At 44.5% G+C, this 10,188-nt stretch overlaps 1 protein-coding gene across 1 annotated transcript; it reads left to right on the top strand.

The window, feature by feature from the left end:
* The first annotated feature begins 959 nt into the window (after positions 1 to 959).
* Positions 960 to 9,427, top strand: bmf2 (BCL2 modifying factor 2). The gene is made up of 4 exons (XM_080048341.1): positions 960 to 1,079; positions 4,204 to 4,428; positions 5,965 to 6,188; positions 9,294 to 9,427. Exons 2-4 carry the CDS (start codon positions 4,227 to 4,229, stop codon positions 9,408 to 9,410), a joined length of 543 nt encoding a protein of 180 aa, XP_079904467.1. The 5' UTR covers positions 960 to 1,079; positions 4,204 to 4,226; the 3' UTR covers positions 9,411 to 9,427.
* Positions 9,428 to 10,188: the final 761 nt, after the last annotated feature.

Here is a 10,188-nt window from a genome sequence, read left to right as displayed (position 1 = left end):
AAGTGCCATATTTGCATCTGAAATGTAGCCTAGTAAAGCAACGCAAAATCGCTATGCTGTACAATGGGACACTGACATGCATGTGTGACAATTGAATTTGAGAATCTATTTATCGCCTCGACAGAATCCAACTCATCATTACACAGACCTCAGCAACTGGGTGCGTATAATCACTCGATCTAGCTGCAGCTCCCAATCAGCTGAGCTGAGCTGAAAGCAGTCACATGTCTTTTCTGGGTTTGTGTTTTTCCCCCTCCACGTGTCAAGATACACGAAGCAGAAGGCGGGACCAAAACAAACCACCTGATTGGTTCACTGCTATCACCAGCGCGAGGAGGCCGAGAGGAGGATTTATCTCTTAAAGGGCCAGGCACAATATATTTATATAATGTTTTCAACAACAATACAGCATGAGGTCAACATCTTATGCAGAAACCAGTTAAAATCAGTAGCAGCTTTTATTTTTATTTTTGCTGAAGTTATTCAGACAAGAGATTACATCAACCCATTTGCAGCGGCGAGTTGGGCTATTTACTCCATTAAGAACAAATTTGAGGTTTGTTCTGTTTTACTTGAGTATTTACATTTGATCCTTTATACTTCTGCAATTCAGAGGCGAAATATTGTAATAACAATATTTTCACTCAATAAACATTTTTAATGCAGAGACTTACAGCCTACTTGTAATTGTACAGTGTAGCAGCTTCATATAACCTAGGCCTACCAAAGTAAATTAACAAAATGATTCTTCGATCATGGGCCATTTGCTAGAATACAAATGCAAATGTTTTTTTAAAGTAACTACTGCACTATGTATCCTCTCGGGGTGTTGTATTTGCATAACACTGAGTAGCTGGCTTTATGTTGCTATCACATTATTCAGCAGGGGCGTGTCGCGGCTATGGGGGCGGGCCGCGTAGACACGGGGAAAAGAAAAAAATAAACCCATTCCAGTCAGCAAACATCTGTGAGTGGTTGTAATGCATAGAGGGATACGACTTGTATCGACACAGTCATTTGGAAACAAGGTAACAGCGAGTTGTCAAGATACCACCGAGAGCAACGCGTGTTTACTGGCGGTGAGTTAACCGGTCGTTTATTTTCATTTAAAGGGACTATTTGTCGCGTACATCGGAGCCCGGGAGTTAATGTGCGGGCAGCTCCGGGCATGCCCGGGCAGAGACTGGGTGAGTGAGCGGACTCACCCAAATGTTGGCACATGACAGAGGGCATTCATACATTTATTTATATCCTGTTCTTCACACACACACACAATTAGGCTAATATTGTTTTCCTCCTTTTCTTTCTTTCTTTTTACGGACGAAGTGAAAGTGTCGAAGTGGCCAGTTTTGTAGGCTACATCACCGCGCGCGTGGGATGTTGACGTCCCGGCTGATGCTGCCCGGTGTATGACACACAACGTTTGTTCTATATATTTTTTAGTCATAACACTATATTAGACCTACTGATGACACGCGTGGTTTCAAACAATACAATTATTGCCTGAAAACGTTAAATCGACATTTAAGCATTCGTGGCTTTTATCTGCTTCGGGCCATTGTGAATTAAGCTATCGGCTGTGTTTTCTCAGTGTAGTTTGCTTTGGGGAAGAGTTGTCAGCCGAATTGAAGAGAAAGTGTCAACGGAGGATAAGGAGAGCCATGCATGCGAGTTACACTGTTGTAACACTGCCATGGATATTTTTTAAATTCTGCTCGATTCTTACGAGTATTCTAGGGGGAAAATACAGCAATGAAAGACCCAAGTAGAAGTTGCGCCTAGTGTCATTTTGTGACACGGCTGTGGGGGTTGTTATTATTTTCGGTCGGCCCCATGTGTCAGCATCCGCTTTCCAAAGGTTCCTCCACTAGAAGATGCTGCAGCCGCCTCCGGTTTGTGGATGTTTTGACAGAGATTGATGAGCGGTCGGACCCCGCGTGTTCACGCTCTGAGCTGCCCCGGGCATCGAGCTCCTGATGCGGATACAGATGCAGCACAGGCCCGGTGTTCCTCCAGAGCCCACTTATTCTATGACTTGGAAACACCAAAAAAAAAAATAAAAAATAAAGTTTTGCAGATAAGGTGGTGACTTGAATTCACCATACAATAACAAAAACTTAGGCTAATGACTGATGATGGACTGATAATAGGTAAAGCAGGTTTTGTGACATTATTCAGCCTTTCATTTGCACACTGATGTACAACAGGATATGTATTCCTATAGTTACAAGAAGGCAGGCAGCAGGAGGTGAAATAGCAGCAGAGCTCACCCCCCCAACTCAAGCCGTGCATGGAGTAGAGCCCAGTGCACAGATGGTGCAGCAGAGGGAGCCACTCTCTTCTTCTGCTGCTTTGAGCCTCTGACCAGCACTGTGGTGGCTGCCAGGCGTAGCTGCTGCCCTCAGGCACTGTTTGGCTCTGTGCGTAGACTGTGTGTGTGTGTGTGTGTGTGTGTGTGTGTGTGTGTGTGTGTGTGTGTGTGTGTGTGTGTGTGTGTGTGTGCGTGAGATGTCTTTCTGAGTCTCCCTGCCTATGTTTGTTTTTTTATGTGTCTGACACACTATGGGAATCTTGCCCATCCTCTGTTGACTGCCAGTGGGAATTCTAGACACAGGGCTCACATTTTCATTGACACATACAACACAAGTGCACATTAGATCTCAGGAAAAGTGCAGTACAGTTGCAGAGGAGCGCTCACTGCTTGATGCATACCATTAATTATTGGAATGCACAACTTGCCCGGAGGAGAAGTTTGTGCAGTTCAGGGCTGTTTTGAATGTCAGTACTGCACAACTAATTAGTGTGTATTGGCAGAAATTGACTAGTTTGCTCTAGGAACACTGGAGGCAAGAGGATGTGTGGGTCAATTTAAAACAACAAAAACAAACAGTCTGCTTAAGAGACATTCATCTTACACTAGTAACGTGACCCGACTACTAAGACAGTGTTGTTCCACAGTTGTTCAAAATGCCGTTTCTTCCTCTCGACTCCGTATGATATGACATCATGCAGAGCTGGGACACTTTCACAAGGAGAAACACGACTGGGGCCGCCTCATTCGGTAAACACAATACCAGTATATCCAGTTTAAACTTTTGCATCCGCCGGTCCACCCTGCCCATTTGTCTCTCCGCCACCTACACAAGAAGAGGGAAAGACCGACAAGCCCTCGACAAAAAATATGAAGCGGTAGTTGAGAGTGTGTGGCGCGTGGCCAAGGAGGAAGAGAGTGTGTGGAGTGTTTTGGTCGAGCAGGCACTGCTGGAGGATTGCCTGAAACTCGTTATCTCACTCATGAAACGGCTGGTGCCGGCACGCATCACATGACAGTCTCGTCAGAACTTTGGTTTCGCTGAGGTTTCAGTCAAACATCATCCGCGGCTTGCTCTCTTTCTCTGTGTGTGTTTGTGTGTGTGTGTGGATAGAGCAGACAGGCACCTATCCAGGGATTGTGTGTTTGAAAGAGAGAGAGAGATAGGAACAACAAGCACAGGTCTTAATGTTGAGCTGCAGAGTTGTGCAGGAGGAAGCTAATCCCCTGCCTGTGCTTTGCTTAGTGGCATGTGCTTGCTTCCAGATTAAGGTAGCTGTGAGGTGAAAAAAAAAAAAAAAGACCCCGCCGTGGATCTTTTGGCACTCAATTACAATTTGGCACATTATCAGTAGCAGCTTGGCAAAATCTGCTGCAGGAGGGTGGCAGATCTAGGGTAGCATTTCTAGCCGCCCGCCGCGTCCCCCCTACACAGGGTGTTTTTCCATACGTTTGGCTCCTGTTGCTACTCATCACTATATTATTAGAGATAATTGCTTTAGCTCCAGCTGGCCTTCTCTATGCTTATTGCTTTGCTTTACATAGACATTTACACCGGCAGATCCATCCATGCCTCTGAGACGTATCCATCTCTGCTTGTTTGTTTTCAGCGCTACCTCACACACTGCATTATCCTCCGGTCACAATTATAATAATGACTAATGATTTATTTCTATTTATTATAAGGAGAAGGGGGCCAGTGGGTAAGGTTTCCACTGATAACAGGATGCTATTTGGCACTTTTTTTTGTTTGGTCTTGACACAAATCACACCCAAATGACCTGCAGGCTTTTAGATCGTAAAAAAAAAAGCATTGGTATGAGTCAAACACAGTCACAGACACAACCAAAACAGTTGACATGTGGTTCTAAAGTTCCCGTCTCTCTCTGCAGGGAGTTTACCGCTGAGGCGTCGGATGGATGATGAGGAGGAGGACATGTCCCGGCCCATCTCTCAGCTCTGGGGAGCGCCTTTCAGGGACGTCAAGTACGGAGAGCGCGCCACACAGATCACCACCGCCACCGTGCCCACGCCGTCCAGACTACACAACAACAACAACACTGTCGACGGCGCGCTGCCTTACGGCTCGCACCGGCAGCCTCGCGTACCCTTTCAAGGTGAGGAGGAGGGGACCAGATAACGGGAGGGCCGGGGGGCGACTGAATGTGATGTGGGATTATCATGGTTTGGAAACTTTAGTTCTGTGTGCATTAAATGGTGTGTCGGAAGTGAAGATTTTCTAAGGTATATTCTCAAAGCTGAATTAATACATTTAACTCACAGGAAAATTGAAAACCCTAGAACACTGTTTGAAGTTAGAAAACTACCTGAAAAGTTACTGTTATGCTGTTGTTGTGTACAGGAATTTTTTTTCATAAACTAACTGCAGGCCCTGCAAATGTAAACAACCCTGTCCATTGAAACTACTGCATAGTGCACCTTTAAAACGGTCAATCGGATTTTATTAAGTATCAGATAAGAGCGGTTGACTAGTGTTTACTTTCTCGCTGGGCTAACAGGCAAACTGAATTCCGTTATGAAACATTTCTGCAAATTAGCTTAGAAATAAATGTTCTCTGTAGTTTGGAGATCCCCGTCTCCAATAATACACATGCTGAGAACTTGAGTAACATGCCATTCTTAGAAACACTGTCTATAAGATTGCATTCATCGTTATTACAAAATTCTTTCCATGCACTATTGTCTGATAAACTAGGCATTTTTCGAAAACAATTAAAACAGACATAGCTAATTTCATACATACATAAAAAGGCACATACCCATACTTATATGTCCGTCAGGTTTAATCCAATATTGTTTTCCCATTTCTAAATTAAATCAGTGTGACATCACCCTAATTGAATTGAACGAATGCTGAAGTAGAATGTTGTTTGTTTGTTGACTTAGTGTGTGAGAGGTACCCATTGTCCTGGGTTTAAAGTCGTCATATACATAAACACACAGCGAAAAGTCATTACCTCGTTGCTCATTGTAATCCAGCCAGTAATGGATGTCATGCACTTGGCCCGGTGCCAGTCCACACCGCGCTCACTTTATTAAGAGATGTCATGGTCCTCTTTATGGCAGAATATCAGTGCATTCTCCGAACATGATAACACAAAAAATAAAATGAATGCCTCCAAGCGGCATGACTGTCGACACGCACGCTAGAGGCTATGAGTAAACTCGTTGACTCGCAGTTCACCGAGGGCGCTGTTGATTTAACGAGCTGTTTGAGTTTTCCTATACCGACACTCTCTCTCTCTCTCCTCCGTCGTATATATTCAGTGCCTACCCTGTAATTTATCCATCTGAGAACACCTGGTAAAACTTGTTTGTGTTTTAGAAAGCAATGCAGCAGCAGTGTAAAGTATTTTAGTGTATATCTGTCTGTGTCACACAGCTGTGTCGGAGGCCATTAATAGCCATCAAGATAGTTGGGCTTATCTTAAAATTGTCACAAGAGGGTTTTTGATGTTTTCCGCTGTCTTCTAGCCTTAAAATTCAAATTTGAAAACATTAATGGTCAGACATGCCTCTTAGCCTGATATGTATTTATCTCTACATTGAGAACACTCAACAGATACTGGTACTTTTAAGAGATCCAACAGCAGCACAAGTTTTTAAAGAAACGCTTGGTGTTTCCCTTGTAGGCAACGCTGGATTACGCTGGCATTTCCCTGCTCAGTTTGAGCCCATGGAGGACCGGGGAGAGAGGCAGATGGAAGAGGAGGAGGAGGAGGAGGAGGGCAGAGGGGAGGAAGAGGACAGGATGGCGGCAGGGCCCGAGGAGCAGGCTGGGGTGAGCGTGGAGGCGCAAATTGGTCGTAAACTTCGGGAGATCGGAGACAAGTTCCACCAGGATCACGTTGAACTGGTAAGCCCTCACTCCCAGTCCCAGGCAATATGGGGGTAGATCCTTAAGTCAACTCCCGCTTCCAAAAAACAAGCGGTGAAAGCCAGTAAGCACTTTAAAAGCACAAGGTGTCAAAGAGTAAACAATGGACTCACATAACCTCAAAGCAGAAAACGCATGTTTGATAACTAGATGCTCTATTCGCCTGTTGAACATCTGCTTGTGCTTATCACAACAGCAAAATACAGTGCGTCTTAGGGGACTGCTAGGACTTGAACTACATCTCGTTGACTTGAGACAAAAGTTTTTAGTCTTGTGTTGCATGTAAACAATGTATCAAAACTACTCCGTGCCAATTTTGTGGCTCACTTTTGGGCCCCAACCCACACGGGATAGAAATAGCCCGTGCGGTGATTCAACCACTTTTCTTTGGCCAGACTGAAGGAAAAACCCCCAAGTCACTGACAAGGCACAATTTTTGGTAACTTTATACATTAGTATTCAGTCAGGGTCTCCGGCTGCTAGTAGGAAAACATTGTGACAGCTGATACTGTCCTAGAAACACACCTTGTCCATGTCATTGTCCAATATTGATTCTTAGTTTGTCGCTACGGTCAAGGTCTAAACTACTGCAACAGCAACCTCAGTCTGAGCCGAGGGTTATCGACTATGCTGCCAATACTGTGCCGGTGGCACTGACACTATGTCATTATAGTCAATGGTACTATTAGGAAATTGCTTCTTGGCCTACAAGACAAAAGAACGATTTTGGACGTGTGCAGGCTTTAGAGATGACAAAGGTAAATGAACTGCGGGGAGTCACTGTTCCCTGCGCATTTTCACGAGGGAATAGCTAAGCACACGGTAGTTAATTGAGCATGTCGATAAAATAAAAAAATCTGCATCGAAACGTGTCACTATCCTACACACGTCTTTATGTGTTACGGATGACGACATGTTCCACCTCTAACTACTGCTCTCCTTTGGCAATGTTTAGCAATCACAACATCTTAGATAACAGGTCACAGTGTCCCCTCTATCAGTGTTTGTAAAGCAGTCGCGGGTCTGACTGAGAGTTCACATTGAGTCACATGACCTTGAACTTAGTTACTAAGTACAAATACAGGGGGAGGGGAGCAGAGTTTCTTATCTGACACTGCGGCTGTTGGGCCGTAGGGGTCCGTGTGGACAACAAGGTGTGGTTGATAAGTTTTGAAAAGCACTCAACTGTGCGGTTAATGGGGAAGGAGAGGGTAAATAAAGGAGAATAAAAAGAAAAGTGAAGAGAGATAGAGCGAGAGAGTGAGGGAAAGAATGAAAAGAAAGTGAGATTGAGAGAGAGCAGGTGAGATCGATGTGGCGGTCACCAACAGGAGTGAGCAGCATGTCTGTGTCTGGGTAGACTTGGCCGGCTGTTTATATGTCTAAAAATAGATTCTGACTCACGGCTACCCACAATGCCTCAGTTGTCCCACTGACTGCTGGAGTGTGTGCATCTATGTGTCTGGTTTGGTTTGCGTGTGCAACTGATAAGATGAGATATTTTTTTGTCGGCTGCTTTCTTCACTCGAATTGTGTGGTTTTTTTTAAATATTTTTTTTCCTCCTGCAAGATCTGATACCGCTGTCGTAGGAATAATCCAAAGGGAGAATAATAATCACAAGTGGTCCTTTCTGATAGCCAATCACACGTCTGTATTTTCTCTGCCGCTATTGTTAGACTTTTTCTCTCGTCTCTCCAAGTTTCAAGTTTGCCGGTGCGGTTTGTGGTTTGAGTCCTATCCGTTAGTTTTGACTACTCTTCAACTGCTAATATTTGAAGGAGAAATTTCTGGGGATAAAAAAATGAAACCTTCCCAAGTTAAGGTGAAGGAGCAAAACGTGCTCATTTGTCAGTCTTCTTAATTGTTTTCATTTACCACCACCCCAGAAAAGGGCAAAGAAAATACACACCATTCTCTGCTACCCACGCAAATTACAGCAAAAAAGGATGAGCCTCGTGTGGAACAAACCAGGGTACTGTTTAAATAAGCTCCACAGTGTAGAATTAAGGCAATTAAGGACAATTAGGGTTGCGTTTAGCAGTGCTGGTTCAGTTCAATTCAGTCTGCTGGTTCTGCATCAGATGGCCTGCGGGCTGACTGATTGCTAGGCTGAGAGAGAGAGAGAGAGAGAGAGAGAGAGAGAGAGAGAGAGTGCGAGAGAGAGAGAGAGAGAGAGAGAGAATGCTTATGCAACAGACTGCAATATCTGAGCCCGGCTGTTCAGAGAGCCAGTGGGAGCTGTGTAGGATCATAGATGGGGAAGGAGCTGGGGGGGGGGGGGTAGGGAGGATTAAAGGCTGCAGCAGGAGCCCCTTCATCTGTCTGTAGTCCATGCCGGGGCTGCACACCCCGATACAACATGACACAACTGGAAGATGGCAGCTCCATAGGAGGGGGCCGTTGCAGTTTCCTCATGCTTTTGTTATGAATACTATTTGTCTGACATCTCTATTACAAGAGAGCCGTGATGAAATTGGCGGCATGTTCTCTGAAAGCATTTCCCTTTGACGTTTTGTAAACAGTGCAACATTTAACAAGGGTTACTGTCTTAACCCTGAGGGAGGAGGAAGAGGACGAGGATGAGGGTGATATTGTTTTGATGAGGGGCAGCTAAATGTCTTGTTTCACAGTTGTTAGCGTGGTCACTTTCATCCTTTCATTAAAGAAATAAAAATAAAAGAAAGCATTACAATCAACTCACGTTTGGGAGTCCTTAGGAAATGTCAATATCACAGCCACTGCCCACAGTCTATATTCCAAGTATCAGTCAGGATGTGTGTGTGTGTGTGTGTGTGTGTGTGTGTGTGTGTGTGTGTGTGTGTGTGTGTGTGTGTGTGTGTGTGTGTGTGAGAGACAGACGTGTTTGCTAGACACAAGCTGATGTTATGGAAACACCCAGTCTACTTGGTCATATGGTTTGAGCCAGCAGGGTTTACCACAGTTCACAAGGCTTTCAGCTCAAAAAGTTAAAGTTATACGATGAAATCCGAGGCTGTGAAAGTCAATTCCATAACTGAAATGATGAAAGTCTGGTTGTGATTTAACCGACGCTAATGTGTATTTTTATCTCTCTCTCTTTGTAGTTCATGAGGCATCAGAGACAGAACCTGCCTGCCTGGATGCGCCTTACGATGGCCCTGTTTGGCTTTCTCTTTCCCAGGCAGCCTCTGTTCCCTCGCCTGAGAGGAGTGCAGAGATGAAAGGACTTCCTGCTGGCCCTTGTCTCCTCCTCTCCCACAGGGACAAGGGACCGGACTTTAAAGAGATGGCACTGTAAAGATGGAACACGGGTTTCAGGATTTTGTTTTCTAATTGAATATGAAGATGAGATGAAGAAATCCTTGGTCACCGCTGGACGGAGACCGATTACAATTTTTTTCTCTTTTTTTTTTTCCCTTTTTTTTTCTTCATCTTTCCAAGAAGGAGCCATTGCGTTTGAAGAGATATTTTCGAAATATTTGTAAGATGACCTATTTTGTACAGTCGACTGCTCTTTTAATTTGCTATTACAAGTCTTTTGAAGGACCTCCATCAGTCCAGGGAATGCCTTATTCTCTCCTGACACAGTATAACTCTTTTTGGCGACAAACTGTGGACTTGGACATTTCTGTGCTGAAGTTACTGACCTAAAAAAACCCTGAGGACTTGAGGCACATTTCTAATTTATTCTCAGAAAAAAAATTATAAGCCCTGTACTTTAACCTTTAATGTTTCACACTGGCAAGTTTGAAAATGGTTTTCATTGACCTATGCGGCGGCAGTGTCGCACCCTGGTGCTACACCGTTTGGCCAGTTTAGATGTGTGTTTGAGCAGCTTCCACTGTAGACGTAGGGACATTGTATCAACCTGTCTCACCCATCAGCACCTCCATCCCCATCACGTCCCACTGTGTAGTTTCAGATCCTGGTAACTAAAGGATAATAACACATGCATACTTGAACTTAGGGTGCACTGAAGATATTTTAATCGAGTAACTT

The sequence above is a fragment of the Ammodytes marinus genome (assembly GCF_949987685.1).
Source record: "Ammodytes marinus genome assembly, chromosome: 19".
Taxonomy (NCBI): Eukaryota; Metazoa; Chordata; class Actinopteri; order Uranoscopiformes; family Ammodytidae; genus Ammodytes; species Ammodytes marinus.
Note: the sequence above shows the minus strand (reverse complement) of the source record. Positions and strands in the feature narration are given on the sequence as shown.

Bases quoted from the DNA above. Each gene is read 5' to 3' on its own strand.
- bmf2 (XM_080048341.1), top strand. From the start codon at position 4,227: ATGGATGATGAGGAGGAGGACATGTCCCGGCCCATCTCTCAGCTCTGG. The intron at 4,429-5,964 runs GTGAGGAGGAGG...TTTCCCTTGTAG, and splicing joins GCCTCGCGTACCCTTTCAAG to GCAACGCTGGATTACGCTGG. The intron at 6,189-9,293 runs GTAAGCCCTCAC...CTCTCTTTGTAG, and splicing joins ACCAGGATCACGTTGAACTG to TTCATGAGGCATCAGAGACA.